The sequence below is a fragment of the Diabrotica virgifera genome, chromosome 7 (genome assembly GCF_917563875.1).
Source record: "Diabrotica virgifera virgifera chromosome 7, PGI_DIABVI_V3a".
NCBI classification, from domain to species: domain Eukaryota; kingdom Metazoa; phylum Arthropoda; class Insecta; order Coleoptera; family Chrysomelidae; genus Diabrotica; species Diabrotica virgifera.
Genome location: NC_065449.1, coordinates 35,095,176 through 35,111,331, shown reverse-complemented (window position 1 = coordinate 35,111,331; position 16,156 = coordinate 35,095,176). Strand labels below are relative to the sequence as shown.

Genomic DNA, 16,156 nt, shown 5'->3' with positions numbered 1-16,156 from the left:
TTGGAGATCATTCCTGGCTTTCGGTATCCAAAGGGCCTAGCCGGGTAAGATGATGAAAACTGCCCCCAACTCGATTCAAATTCCATATAGGTCACCGTTTAGAATATATATAGTGAAATTCACTTTATATTTCTGAATTTTTCACTTTCTGAAATTTTTAGCCCCCTAGGTGGTCATTTGACCCACCTGGAGCCTAATTAGGGTTTTTAGGTTTTTATTTTTCTCAGCCGCATCGAGAACTAGCGAAAAACTTAAAAAATAGTTGTAAGCTCTAAAAATTTCTGTCCGAAATTTTTTTTTAATTTTTGGCGGGAAATTTGAATTTTAGAACGATTTTAAAATTTTAAATGAGCATAAGTAATAACTAAGACATTCGTTTTCACAAAAAAAATATATAACGTGTATTTTTGAATAATATTTCACCCTGAATTTTTTCAAATTTTTAAAATTGGTGAAACGCACCTTTAAAAATAAAAAACCGCATTATTTCGTTTTTTTTTTTCGTTTCTTGATACAATTTTATACATGTTTTTCAAAAAAGATAACACTCTCACTAGAATAGTTAAAAAAACTGAAAAATAATTGGGGTTTGCTTAATAAACATTTTTTGTAACGCCATCCATTTTCAAGATACATTGTAATAAAACTTGGCGGATTTTAAGGGGTAGTTATTGTGCATGTTTTGACTACAATTAAGGATTTGATATTCACCATTGGCGCGCATAGGGATAATGGTCTGAACTTTTCAAAGAAAAAAGATAGTACGCCACTTACATATTTCAAATTAACAACCATTTTTGAATTCCTCGTTCAACTTGCGATAAAAAAACTATCTTCTCATTTTTTTTCTACGAAGCTCCGTTTTGCTGCAAAAAATAAAATATCTTAACGTTTCCAAAGTATTCGAATTAGTTTTTATAATGGATGTACGAGATTTATAATGGATGTACGAGGATGCGCGCCAATAATAAATATAAAATTCTTAATTGTATGTCAAAAAATGCACAACAACTACCTCTTAAAACTTGCAAAATTTTATTACAATTTGGCCAGTAGTTTCGGCAAAATCGTAAAAAATGTGTAAAATTTTGTTTTATTCAACGCCCTGTATCTTGAAAATGGATGGCATTACAAAAAAATTTTATTAAGCAAACCCCAATTATTTTTCAGTTTTTTACCTATTCTAGTGACGGTGTTACCTTTTTTGAAAAATATGTATAAAATTGAGGCGTTCTTTGCAAAAACCCCATATGTCAGTTTTTTTCGGAAATGGACTTACGCCATCTATGGATTGAAGGACTAATTACCTACGTTCCTTATGAAGCGACAAAAATATAGGCGATTCCGCATAAACTCCATATGTCAAGCGCAATTTCCTTCAAAACCACAGTTGTTAATGACTATTGGTACGGGAGACTTTATCGCTTGGCTGTCAGTAGGTTTTTATAAGCTAATGTTCCTTCAAATAGTTGTGTTGTGTGATTTTATAAGTAAACACCATTTTTCGTTCATTTTTTATTTTGATTTATTACTATAAATATCGTTTTTCCTATAAATTAATGAACATTTCCTGCAGAAACCCCATATGTCCAATGAATAAATGTCCTTAATAAGAAACCAAAGGAAAAAATAATGTTATTTATATTGTAAACTGTGTGTAATCATCAAAATAATAAATCACAAATTTGAAAATTTCTGTAAAATTAATACGGTTCAATTAAATATCTTTTAGATATCAATCTTTTTTTTGTAAATATCTTCAATGTTGTAAATAATGACAAATGGGGTTTTTGCAAAGAACGCCTCAATTGTATCAAAAAACAAAAAGAAAACCGAAAAAATTGCGGTTTTTTATTTTTAAAGGTGTGTTTCACCATCTTTAAAAATTTGAATAAATTCAGGGTTTAATATTATGCAAAAATACACGTTATATATTTTTTTCGTGAAAACGAATGTTTTAGTTATTTTTTTATACTCATTTAAAATTTTAAAATCGTTCTAAAATTTAAATTTCCCGCCAAAAATCAAAAAAAAAAATTTTCGGACAGAACTTTTTAAAGCTTACAACTGTTTTATTTAAAGTTTTTCGCTAGTTCTCAATGCGCTAGATAAAAAATAAAAACATAAAAAGTCTAATTAGGCTCTAGGTAAGTCACATGACCACCTAGGGGGCTAAAAATTTCAGAAAGTTAATTTCACTATATATTCTAAACGGTGACCTATATGGAATTTGAATCGAGTTGGGGGCAGTTTTCATCATCTTACCCGGCTAGGCCCATTACTACAACTATTGTTTCAAAATGTTCGCTTTATTATTGTTTAGTATATATTTAAATTGTTTTTAGGTTAACGAAATTGGTTTTCCAACTGAGTCTGGTTTAATATCTCTATATACAAGCGGAATTCCACACAAAGAGTACATTAGAGCTACAGTTGAAGCTGTTACGTTATGTCTCAGAGATGCCAAGAAAAAATATTTGGTTAACAGGAAGTCACTAGAAGGTAAGTAATACCAATTTCTTTTAAGAATAATTAAGAGGGATTATTGTAATAAAAATGATGTTTTTTATTTGTTTTGGACGTTCTTGACAAAATAAAACAAGGGAGTATAGATGAAAGATGAAGAAACATAGAAAAAGGTATTTAAATGGCGGCAAAAAATGTAATTCCAAGAAAAACAAAAAGATGTAACACCGAGTGGTCGGATATGAAATGCAAGGAAGCTATCAATAAGAAAAGGAGTTCAAAAGAAAAAATGCCACAGAGAGAAAAAAATATGATAAGACTAAATATGAAATGGAAAGAACGGCAAAAATAATCTGTAGATCAAGAAACTGAAAGTTCATTGAGAAGAACATCGAGAAAATACAACGCGATTGGTACAGGAAGATAATAAGAATTTTTTCAAGAAGTTCGAAATAACGGTAATGCGATAGGAAAAAACCACTTTGTATAAATAGCATAAATGGAGAATTAATAGAAGATGAAGAAAGAATTGTGAATAGATGAAAGGAGTACTTTGAGTTGTAGACAATACATCTACATATTATATGAATATTGTAACGCAGATAATATAAACAACTAAAATGATAATCCATCCACTTTTCGGCTAATGTTTTTTAGATGCATTAATTTTGAAACGACTAATGAATATTTTTGAAAAAATTAAACGCAAAATGAAAGATTACATTAGGTGTTACCGAGGACCGAAAGTTCCTTAAAAAATGAACAAAAAATTTCTTTTGAATATTTGAAATTAAAGATCACACTTAATTTTCTCTTTTTTTTACGCCTGTAACTTAGTCAAATAAACATTATAGAGAAATTAAAAACCGCATATGTTTTATTTGCATATATAATATGTTGAATAATGTTGGAATATCGGTAGTCGATTCTACAATCTCGCAAAGCTCTCAATATGGCTACCCTTTCGATAGTGTCAAATGCTTTTTTGTAGTCAACAAATACTAGAACTAGTGGCCGGTTTGACACCACAGTTTTTTCGATTAGGGCCTTTAGACAAGTTTTGAGTATTACATATTTTGAGTACACGCAATCAATTTACATTGTAATTTTTCCTAGACGAATAGACGGAACGTGACTGCATATTGCCGTATAAATTGTAAAAGACTAGAAAGTGGTTCCATGAGAATTTTCATATTTATTGTTTACATCGAGGACTTTTCATTTCCCTAAACATTAAGGTGTTTCGCCCTCGGTAAAAATGTAATATTTGATTCTGCGATTAAATTTTTCAAAAATACTTATTAGTTTTCTCAGGATTCGAACAAAATAAATGCATTTAAAAAACATTTGCCCGAAATTTTGCGACTACTCTCTTTAAAGAACTTTTACTCTAACAAGCACTTATGTGTTATGTGTTGAATCTTAACCTAATATCAACAAGGTTTCACAAAAGTGAATTTTAACATGTGTATAATAACACAAGGTTAATTACCTTTTATGGCATTTCCATTTATTGTTTTTAATTTAAGTATTTAAAACTAATTTATAAGTTGCATCAATTTAATAGAAATTTCAAAAGTGCTTTGTCCTAAAAGACAAAAAATCTGTGACAAATGCCTTAACAGTTATGCAATTTCAACATTTCTTTGTGTAATAGCTCATTAAAGCAATTGATTACCATTTCACAATATTTGATATATATATATTTTTTGTTAAGTAAATATCAACTTATATATTCAGTATTTTTTTTAGAAGATGGCAAGACATGCGACGTTGCATATGAAGTCTTCGATTGTGTGTCGGATGAAATTGGGAAATACTGCGGACAGACGCCATAACATTGTGGATCCAGTATGATAGAGTTAAGAATTAGTTACCATGTAAATTATTTAATTTATCTTGTAAATCTAATAAACACTTTTTTGTGTATTTTTATTTTCTACTTTTAGACTCTTTCCTTTCCTCTCATCATCATTCTCTTTGCCTTCTCCCTATGCGGGTCGGCTTCCTTAATTGCATTTCTCCACACAATTCTATCTTGGGTCATATCAATGTTAATCCCCTTTACCAACATGTCCTGCCTTATCGTCTCCCCCCAGGTCTTCTTTGGTCTTCCTCTCCTACTCCTTCCAGGAGTCTGCACTGCAGCTATTCTTCGTATTGGGTGATTAACGTCTCGACGTTGAACATGCCCAAACCATCTTAACCTATGCTCTCTCATTTTGGCACCAATTGGTGCCACACCTAGACTTCCCCTAATATACTCATTTCTAATTTTATCCTTCTTTGTCACTCCACTCATCCATCTAAGCATTCTCATTTGCGCCACATGCATTCGTTGTTCCTCTTTCTTTTTCACTGCCCAACATTCAGTTCCATGCATCATAGCCGGTCTTATGGCTATTTTATAGAATTTTCCCTTCAGCTTCATTGGAATTTTTCTGTCACACAACACACCACTCACTTCTTTCCACTTCATCCATCCAGAACTAATTCTACTGCATGCATCTCCATCTATTTCTCCATTACTCTGTAATACCGATCCTAGGTACTTAAAACTATTGTTTTTCACAATCATTTCACCATCCAAAGATACCATTTTATTTGTAGTAACTCCATCTTTAAATAAACATTCCAAATACTCTGTTTTTGTCCTACTAAGTTTTAAACCTTTTTCCTCCAGAGCTTGTCTCCACTGTTCCAGTTTTTGTTCTAAGTCTGTTTCACTATTTCCTATTAACACTACCTCATCAGCATACATTGGGCACCATGGAATACTACCCTGTAGTTTCGCTGTTATCTGGTCCAAAACTAATGAGAATAAATAAGGACTAAGCACCGAGCCTTGGTGCAATCCTACTTTCACCTGAAATTTATCAGTCTCTCCCACACCTGTTCTAACACTAGTCGTTATTCCCTCATACATATCTCTCACAAACTTTACATATTCGCCAGGGACTCCTTTCTTATTGAGTGCCCACCACAGAATCTCTCGAGGAACTCTATCATATGCTTTCTCAAGATCAATGAATACCATATGAGCGTTGGTCTCTTTATTCCTGTATTTTTTCATCAGTTGCCTTATAATGAAAATTGCATCTGTTGTTGATCTGCCCTGCATAAAGCCAAATTGATTATCGGATATTTCGGTTTCTTCACGTATCCGTCTATTAATTACTCTCTCCCATATTTTCATGGTGTGGCTAAGTAGTTTTATAGCCCTGTAGTTTGTGCATTGTTGTATGTCTCCCTTGTTTTTGTAGACAGGTACTAACATACTGCTTCTCCATTCGTCTGGCATTTGTCCAACTTCCATAATTCTATTAAATATACCTGCTAGCCAACTTATTCCAGTCTCTCCCAATGCTCTCCATACTTCCCCAGGAATATCATCTGGTCCGACTGCTTTTCCTTTCTTTATTTTTTGAAGCGCTTGAGCCACTTCCTCGTTTGTTATTCTGGTAACCATTGCTGTTACTATCTCCGGTAACTCCACAGGTTGTCTGTCAAATTCTTCATTTAATAAACTGTCAAAATACTTTCTCCATCTCTTTTTGATGAATCCTTTTCGTGAATTAGTATTTTATTATTTTCATCTCGGATACATCTAATCTGATTAAAATCTCTTGCTTTCTTTGCTCTCCGTTTGGCTATTTTACATATCTTTGCTTCGCCTTCCCTGGTATCAAGTTGATCGTATAGGTTTGAATACGCTTCTGCTTTAGCTTTTGCTACTGCTACTTTCGCTTCCTTTTTAGCGACCATATAGTTTTGAAGATCTATGTCCGATCTGGTTTCTTGCCACTTTTTATATTATAATTTTCTCTTCTCTTTTATTTTTCCTTGTACTTAATTTGACCACCACCAAGTCTCTTTATCCTCAAACTTCTTTCCTGACGTTTTCCCAAGTATTTCAATAGCAGTCTCTCTATTCTTTTCCTTCTCTATATAAGCAATTCTGCTTTTTCATTGGCCAATTTATACCTTTATGGAAGGTACTTCATACTCTTTTTTCTCGAGGTCGTCCGATATTTCTTCTGCCGATTGGTGATTTATCTCTTCCTATTTTGACCACACACATCTCCCCCATTCTGCTTAGAAATGTGGTTTTGTTATTCAGTGATAACAAAAACTCCACTAGTCTCTTTGATTAATGAAATGTGCCTTTAACACTAAGTACTTCACTGCTGCTACTTAGAACCTATATGGTAGCTCCAACAGTTTGTGCCTCTTTAGTCTCAGAGTCTGCTCACTATTATTTAGCAGGATTAGTGCAAGTTTGCTTGGGTGGTTTTCCAATTTTACCAAATAGTGGCTGCTGTATTCACTTACTATTTCCTTAACTGTGGCTACTTGGAGATAGTCTCGGATTTCTCTGTTTGGTATAAACCAAGGTGCATTTGTTATGGTCAGTGGTACCTTCCACTGAAAGTGTTCCAATATCTCTATGTTTGAGTTTGCGGCCGTATCTCATAGTTGTACACCCTAAATCCATATTGGTTTTAAGGCTAATTTATAAACCAACAGTTTGTTTTTTAAGCTAAGTTTTGACTGTCTACCCAATAGCCAATAGTATTTGCTGAGTTGCAAGCCAAGTTGTTTTCTTTTGTTGAAAATGTGTTTTCTCCAGGTCAGGCCTTTATCCAAGTACATCCCTAAATACTTGACGCTGTCAGATTGAGGCAGATTTTTTCCATTCACTCTAACAGTTGACACTGGACTTCTGCCTTTGGTAAACCTGCACTGATTTTAGATCTCCAGTTTCTTGTCCAATCCTGAATTTTCACAGGATGTTATTGGAGCGTTTTTTCTGTAATTATTTTCAGTAGATACTCTCATATCTACAGTTTCCAGTAGTCTTTGTGTAGTGGCTGTATCGGGTCTTGTTTCTGATTCATATGCCATTATTTTTCATATACCAGATTTATATATTCTTGACTTCATATCAGTGTTAATACAGCGATTTTTCCGTATAGTTTATTAAGGCATCCTTCCAGTCTATCTGTTTTTTATATGAGATCTCTCACTTCTTTTTTTTCTGGAGTCCAGGTCTCCATAGCTTGACAGTGTAATTCCAAGGTATTTTATTTTCAGTACCTACTTGTTCAATACTGACTCCATCAATTTCTGTTTTTCATCTGATTGGTTGTTTACTGATTATTATTGTTTCAGTTTTCTGAGTTGAGATTATCGCATTAATTTATTTTGCTCTTATGTTAAATCTGTGGACTAGTTTTTGCAGATTATCTTCGCATGGGCTATCAATAATACGTCTAATGCGTCGTCTGCGTAGCAGAGTATCTTTACTTATTTGTTTCCAATTCTGTACCCTCTTCCATCTGTGGACACTTGTGATGATTTTGTCCATGAATAAATCAAAGAGCATAGGTCTCAATGAGTCCTGCCTTATTACATTCATTTTGTTTTGTTGTTATGGTATAATACGTTTTCAGTAGTTTTTATGATATTCAAGGATACTTCTCTATTATACAGAAGATGTATTTCATCTTTGAGTCTTACTCTGTCAAATGGTTTCATTTGATAATCAATAAGACACATACAAGCTGGCATATTAGGTATAGATACTCTAGTAATTTATCAGTAATTTACTTTATGACGATTATTCCATCTGTACATGATCTTCCAGTATGAAAGCCCTGCTGTTCATTTGATAAACTTATCCTGTGATTCATTAGTTCTTATAGACGGAGAGATAGAGCCGTAAAATCATCGTCATAAGTAATATGGAGTTTTTCCTGTGAAATGTGTCCATTGTATATTAACAATTATGACCCCTTTCAGGCTGACACCTCATTGGATACAGGAAGTAGCAATAAGGGATGAAAGGGGAAGTTAGTGCAGTCATTAAAGGTTTTCACCTCCTATTTTGTTAAACCTCCATCGATTTGTATGAAAATTGGTGACTAGTTAGAGCATACCTCAAGAAACAAAACTGATTTGGTGCCACTTGCACTTTTACACTGGTGGTGAATACCACCTCTTCCCGAGGGTGAAAACTATTTTATTAAAAATAACCCCACAAATCGATAGAGGGACAAATTCTAAGTAAAGTTTGTTATATCATGTTATTAAAATAAATCAATACTTTTTGAGTTATTAAAGATCAAAGATTTGTCTATTTAAGAGTATATGCGTGAAGTTACGGATGATAAAAAGAACATGTTAATTAATTGTATGTTAGTAAAATATTATTTTTATATTATTTCGATATTTAATTGAATTTTTTTTTCATTATAAACTGAATATGTCCAGAAAGTGGGGGTGTCCAATAATGGGTACATTTGACATATTCGAATACACTTTTGCTAAATTTATAATATCGAAATAATGTAAAAATAATATTTTAGTAACATACAATTAATTAATATGTTCTTTTTATCATCCGTAACTTCACGCATGTGCTACTAAACAGACAAATCTTTGATCTTTAATAACTCAAAAAGTATCTTGATTTATTTTAATAACATGATATAACAATTTAATTTTTGTAATTAATGGTATACAGCCAGTTACGGGAAATTTTTCCTTATGGATTTTATGATATAACAAATTTTACTTATAATTTGTCCTTCTATCGATTTGTGGGGTTATTTTTAATAAAATCGTTTTCACCCCCCGAGAAGCGGTGGTATCCACCCCCAGGGTAAAAGTGTAAGTTGGCACCAAATCATTTTTATTTCCTGAGGTATGTTCTAACTAGTCACCAATTTTCATGCAAATCGATGGAGGTTTAACAAAATAGGAGGTGAAAACCTTTAAAGACTACACCCTAAAGACTAACTTTCCCCTTTCATCCCTTATTGCTACTTCCTGTATCCACTGAGGTGTCAGCCTGAAAGGGGTCATAATTATCAATATACAATTTACACATTTCACATGCCGAACTCCATATTACTTATGACGATGATTTTTCGGTTCTAGCTCTTAGACTATTATTAGTGAACACGTAAAATTTTAGTTGTATTTAGGAAAGTGTTTAACACGTTTATACATCTGAAGTTTTCAGGTTGTTTTGTATCTTCTTTTTTGAATAGTAGAATTATTTCGCTAGTTTTCCATTATTTTAGTATTTTATGTGCTTTCTAATAATTATAACGAATGGTGTTAATTTTTAAGTCATTACTGTTACAACATATGTAGCATCTTGATATATTCCATTGAAATCCGTCTTATTCAGATTATATTTTAAATAATAATTTTTTACTGAAAGCTTTTTCCATTCTATATTTCATGTTGGTTGTTCCATTGTCCTTCCCTAAGTTCTTTGGAGCTCATTGATTTTCTTACTCGTTCCATCTATGCTTCTTTTCTATCTTACACTCTTCTCTCGTTCTGTGGGTATCCATGCGACAACTTGTTTCGGTAGCATATTATGTTCCGTTCGCTGTACATGCCCGTACCATATGAACTAACTTTAATTACAGGGGCGTAACAGAGGCCCCCGCAGCATAAAGCTTGCGGGGGGGCCCAATATATCAGGGGCCCCATCTTGTCGTCTAATATACGTAAAAATGTGTTTTGATATATTATTTTACGCATGCATACGCAACGTTTTTAAGCAGTGCCTGGAAATCTTCAAAAACTTCCCTCGATTTGATTTACCAAAAAAATGAAGAAAACCGTCCAACCAAAATCGCTTACTCTAGAAACGTTATCGGTGAGTAGGTGGGCATCCAGATTTCAAACTCTGCTTGGTGTAAAGCAGAACTACATGAAAATTTTAAAAGCACTGTCTAAAATAATATTAACTACCACAGATCGTGAGTAGAGAATGACAACTAATACCTAAAAAAGTAAAATGAACAGTTTGAATAATATGTCTTCGCATCTATTTTACAAAATATTGGTACTTTTACATAACTCTTAAGAATTTTTGTCAGTCAAATCTTTAGGCAAAACGATATGTCATGTTGCAAGAATACATAGATTTTGCTACTAATTTTGACTTTCCCTGTACTTTTAAAATCAAAAGGTTTGGTAAAGTTAAGAAATATTTTGATGAATTATTACATAATCAACGCATCTCAAACCCTGAAGAAATATAATATAGAGTAGGCGTGTTTTTCGGAAATCTCGATGTAGTTATTGAACAAATTTAAGCTGGATTTATAAGTACTTATGTACAAAGTGAACAACGATTTTGAAGTTTTACATCTTAGAAGAATATCTTTTCAAATCGGATTCAGAAGTTTTTGCAGGAGCCAGTAAATTAGTTGCTGCGTACCCGTCAGATTTAAGTAATGAGTTTTTGGAGCAACTGCAATTTGTTAGAAAATCATTAAGGACACAGTTGGAATCAGCGAACTCAATTTATGATGCAGCCAAAATTATTCTTATAGATTTTCATTGCACTAGTGCTTACATCTTGCTTACCAGAAGTGTGTCATGCGTACACCTTGTTTTCAACTTCTTGTTATGACCGTTAGTTCAGAGCGATACATTTCTAAACTTAAATTAATAAAACCGTATCTTCGTAGTACAACGTCAGAAGCACGGTTATCTTCTCTGGCGCTTTTACTATTGAAAAAGAAGTTGCCCATCAGATAGATATTAATAAAATAATTATAGATACCTATATTCGCTGATAGTAGTGCACAAAGAAATTTGTTCATCTCATAGAATACTACTATTTAATAATGTAATAATTTAAAGAGTGTAGACGCAGAATATCGGACTAATGATTTTTAAATGCATACATTTTTTTGAATCCTGAGAAAACTAATAAAATTTTTGAAAAGTTTAAACGCAGAAAGAAAGATTACATTATTACCGAGGGCTGACAGTTACTTAGAATAAACAAAAAGTTTATTTTGAATGGGATATTTCAAATTAAAAATCATACTAAACGTTCTCTTTTTTGTCACCCCTGTAACTTATTAAATTAAACCTTATAGAAGTTTTCAGAGTTCATATGAAATCTTTCATTCTGCGTTTAACTTTTTCAAAAATACTTACTAGTTTTCTCAGGATTCGAAAAAAATGAATTTAAAAAGCATTGTCACGAAATTTTGCGCCTACACTCTCAATTTTTGTTCTATTTCATTCTATACCAATAAAGATGAAAAATATAAGTTTTTATAGACAGTGCATAAATAACAGTGCATAAATACACTAACACATATACGTTTTTGTTACACAAGTCGCATTTAGTAATTTTTTAAAGGGGGCCCTATATCCTATTCTGCGGGGGGCCCCGACGAAGTTTGTTACGCCACTGTTTAATTATATGTCATCCATCATTGTACCTTCCGTTCCCATGCGTTCGCTGATTTTTTTATTTCTTATCCTTTTCTTTCTCGAAATCCTTATTGTTTGCAATGTATTTACCAGAGTTTCATATGTAGGTAAGGAACTTTCTCTTCTTTGTTACAGTTTTGTTCCAGAAAATTCACGGTTCATTAACCTTTCCTATTTTTCATAGCTGTTTTCTTAAACAACGATATCCAGTCAACATTTTATTGAGGTTCATCAATTTGTTCGAGAGTTTTTTTATCTATGTTCGATCTACGCCTCTATTCAGAATTTCATCAATGCAGGTTATCAAAGTGAAAACTTGAGCGCCTGGAACATAGATCTATATTGACTGTAAGATTTGTTACAATTACATGTTTGCCCAAAGATACCATGTAGTACTATAATGGTATAGTGAACCATATTAAGTCACCATTAAGGTTTGGAACTTTTTGCTCTCTATATGGTAAAACGTGTTAATCTTCTCAGTAAAGATTAGATCTGGTGTCATCATATCTGAGTTTATCTGAAAGATGGATTCTTCAAGTCCAAGTGGTATTTGTATGACTCGAAGTATTGTTTCGATCACATCATTACACCAACATTGACATAATGTACAACGCATATAATAGCAATTGATGGCAGATCAAAAATTAAAATTGGCATATTTTAAGATTTTTTTAACGTCTTCCATTTCTGAAATAATAAATTAATCCCATAGATTTGTATTACACTGTATAAGATTGAGAATCGCGATGTATAGGAATTAGACCAGGGTAATAAGCTAGAAATAGACCATGTTCGGGACACTCAAAGATCCAGGTAGCTGACTACTTTTTTAGTTATTGTATACCTATAGGATGAAAACCTACCTGTTTCCTGCCTAGAGTTCGCGTCCGTTTTTCAATTAACAATTTAGTGCAAAAATCGCGATTTTTTCGATTTTTTGCACCCCTTTCAAAAGCTAAATAGTTGACATAAAATTACAAAATTAAATTTTTTAGATTATTAAAAAACCTTCAAAATGTCAATTTTTGAAAGTTAAAAAGTTAATTTGTTGCTACGCAAACTGCAAAATAAGTGAAAATCGTTATTTGTTAATAACTTTTACTAAAACTACCTTAGAACTTTAGTGTTTCACCCAAAGTTGGGTATTGGGATACTTAACAAATCCTCAAAATTTGAGACCGATCCATTAATTAGTTTAAGATTTATTCTAATTTTTTATCCCAGAGACCTTTATCTTGCAATAACATAAGACAGAAAATAATGAAGATAGGGCAATTCTGAGAAAGTAGAAAACTGATACTATCAAAATGTACTAAAAAACGATAAAAAGCTTATCTAATATAGTCAGAAGTCCTAATGCCAAATTTGTGAAATTTTGTAGTTTAAAAACTTTTAGAATAACTGTAAAAATATTGTCTGCAGAAAAAGTCATTTTACATATTACAAAAGCTGGTATTTTACACGAATTTTTAAAAATGTTGTTTAACTGGTGACTAGTCGTGGTAAGTGAAGGGGGAGCTGGGAGCCGACAAATGCACGAGTTCAAAAACTAAAAAAAGCAACTTAAAATCATTTTCTATATCTCGGGATCTACTGAACATATTTTGATCGTTCTTTATTTTAATTTGTATGTAATTTTTCTGTACATTACAAATATGTAATTTGTCTAGACATTTATTAGTTAATAGACAGTCTAATTTGTTTAAACAATTTTTGAAAAAATAATTTTTTCCCAAAAATCCATGATTTTAATCATACTATCCCTGTTGATCATAGAAAAAGTTAAGGTATACTTTAATAAATAAATTATCTTCAATAAATAATTATCTAATAAAAATCATATATTTATTAAAGTGTACTTTAACTTTTTCTGTGATCATTAATGATACTATGATTAAAATAATAGATTTTTGTAAAAAAAATATTTTTTCAAGAATTGTTTAAACAAATTAGACTGTTTATTAATTAATAAATTTATAAACAAATTGCATATTTGTAATGTACGTAAAAATTACATACCAATTAAAAAAAGAAAGATCAAAATCCATTGAGTTGATCCGGAGATACAGCAAATTATATTCGTTTGAAATTGCTTTTTCGGTATTTTAACTCGCTGGATTTGTAGGTTCCCCCTAGTAATCGTTTGCACTACATTTTTGAAAAATCGTAGAGGGTGCTGTGAAGGTATAATGTTTGTGCAAATATTTTAAGAAAAAATACAAATCCCCTTTTTTAAAACGGCATTAATGAGATTCCTTAATTATTATAAACAAATTAGCTGTGAATTAAAAAAACATGGCTAACTTTGTCCCAAATGAGCCCAGGCTAAATTTTTTTATTTGAAAGTTCGTATTAAAATACTATCTTTTCGAATATATAAAACGATTGTTTCTACGGACAACATTTTTAAAGGTATTCTAAAAATGTTTATAAACTACAAAATTTTAAAAATTTGGCATTAGGATTTTTGACTATATTAATCATTTTTTTATCTTTTTTTTTAAATATATTTTGATACTATCACTCTTCTACTTTCATTTGGCATACTCAGAATTGCTCTATCTTCATTATTTTCTGTCTTATCTTATTGCAAAATAAAGGTCTCTGGGATAAACAAATAGAATAACTCTTAAACTAATTAATGGATCAGTCTCAAATTTCGAGGGTTTGTTTGTTTGTTAAGTACCTGCCCCAATATCCAACTTTGGGTGAAACACTAAAGTTCTAAGGTAGGTTTAGTAAAAGTTATTAACAAATAACGATTTTCAATTATTTTGCAGTTTGCGTAGCAACAAATTAACTTTTTAACTTCCAAAAATCGGTATTTTGAAGGTTTTTCAATGTTCTAAAAAACTGAATTTTGTAATTTTATGTCAACTATTTAGTTTTTGAATGGAGTGCAAAAAATCTAAAAAATCGCGATTTTTGCACTTAATTGTTAATAATTAAAAAACGGACGCGAACTCTAGGCAGGAAACAGGTAGGTTTTCTTCCTATTGGTCTACAATAATTAAAAAAGTAGTCAGCTACCTGGATCTTTGAGTGTCCCGAGAAAATCCTTATTACCCTGGACTCAGAACCTATTTTACTTAAAATCGGGCCCGAGGCACTACATAATTTTCGGGCCCCTAAATATAATTTAATAATAATATTAATTAAGTTAATTAGTTAATATTGATATCAAATTTTTTAATTGTTCCAAGGCCTTCTTCTTCGTAACGTGCCCTATCAAGTCCTCTTGACGTTGGCGATTAACATGGCGAAACTGTCTCTGTCTCGAGCTATTCTAAATAGTTGTTCTGCTTTCTTTATTCCTGTCCACTCCCGGATATTCTTCAACCAAGAGGCCTGCTTTCTACCAATTCCTCTGCGTCCTTCGATTTTACCCATCATAATAAGTTGAAGAATATTATACCGGTCTCCCCTTACTACGTGTCCAAAATAGGCCACCTTTCTATATTTGATGTTATCAAGCAGCTCGCGGGCAGCATTTGCTCTCTTAAGGACTGCCACACTTGTCAGAGTAGTCGTCCATGGTATTTTCAGTGTACGTCTGTGCAGCCACCTTTCAAAGGCATCCAAACAATTAAAGGTCGATATTTTTAATGTCCATGCTTCGATACCATACAAGAGGACTGACCAAATGTAACATTTAATCATGCGCTTTCGAAGTTTAAGTTGCAAGTTATCATTACAAAAGAATGACCTCATTTTTTAAAATGTCGTGCGGGCTATCTCGATTCTACATTTTATCTCTTTATCTAGATCTAGTTGTTCAGTATGGCAACCAAGATATTTAAAACTAGGTACTCTTTGAATTATATGACCATCAACATATAACTGTGAATCTTAATGGGCCAAACGGCTAAACACCATGTATTTTGTTTTTGACAGTTTATGTTTAGGCCAAGCTCTCTTCCCACTGTGTCAATGGCATTTAAAAGGTGTTGTAATGTATTCATATCATCACTTAAAATAACTGTACCGTCTGCATATCTGATTGTATTTATCAGAATTCCATTAAATTTCACACCCCATTCCAAAATATGGAGCGCTTCTTTAAATATTCTATCTGAATATAAATTGAATAACAGTGGGGACAATATGCAACCCTGTCTGACACCTCTTTGTATTTTGCATATTTCTGTTAATTTTCTTTTTATGCAAGCTGTCGCTGTTTGACTCCAGTATAATTTTTCTATGATTCGTACATCTTGACTATCAACTCCTTAATCCTTTAATATTTTAATTAATCTGATGTTGTACTCGATCAAAGGCCTTCCCATAGTCAATAAATACAGCAATACGTCTTTCCTTTGATTCGGTATTTCTGCAATAATACATTTAGTGCAAAGAGTGCGACCCGGGTTCCTAGTCCATTTCTGAAGCCAAATTGTGTTTCATCCAGGTGTTCTTCACATTAATCTCT

The 16,156-nt window shown here is 32.2% G+C and overlaps 1 protein-coding gene across 2 annotated transcripts in view; it reads left to right on the top strand.

Moving 5' to 3' along the window:
* Positions 1–4,395, top strand: part of LOC114326456 (general odorant-binding protein 70) — a 29,754-nt gene extending 25,359 nt beyond the window's left edge. Inside the window, exons 5-6 of one of the 2 annotated variants that reach the window (XM_028274837.2) lie at positions 2,346–2,502; positions 4,222–4,395. In XM_028274837.2, coding sequence (XP_028130638.1) covers positions 2,346–2,502; positions 4,222–4,304 — 240 coding nt within the window. In that variant the 3' untranslated portion in view covers positions 4,305–4,395. Of the gene's footprint in view, positions 1–2,345; positions 2,503–4,218 lie in introns of both variants that reach the window. The other variant, XM_028274836.2, reaches the window with a different exon arrangement.
* The last annotated feature ends 11,761 nt before the right edge of the window (positions 4,396–16,156 follow it).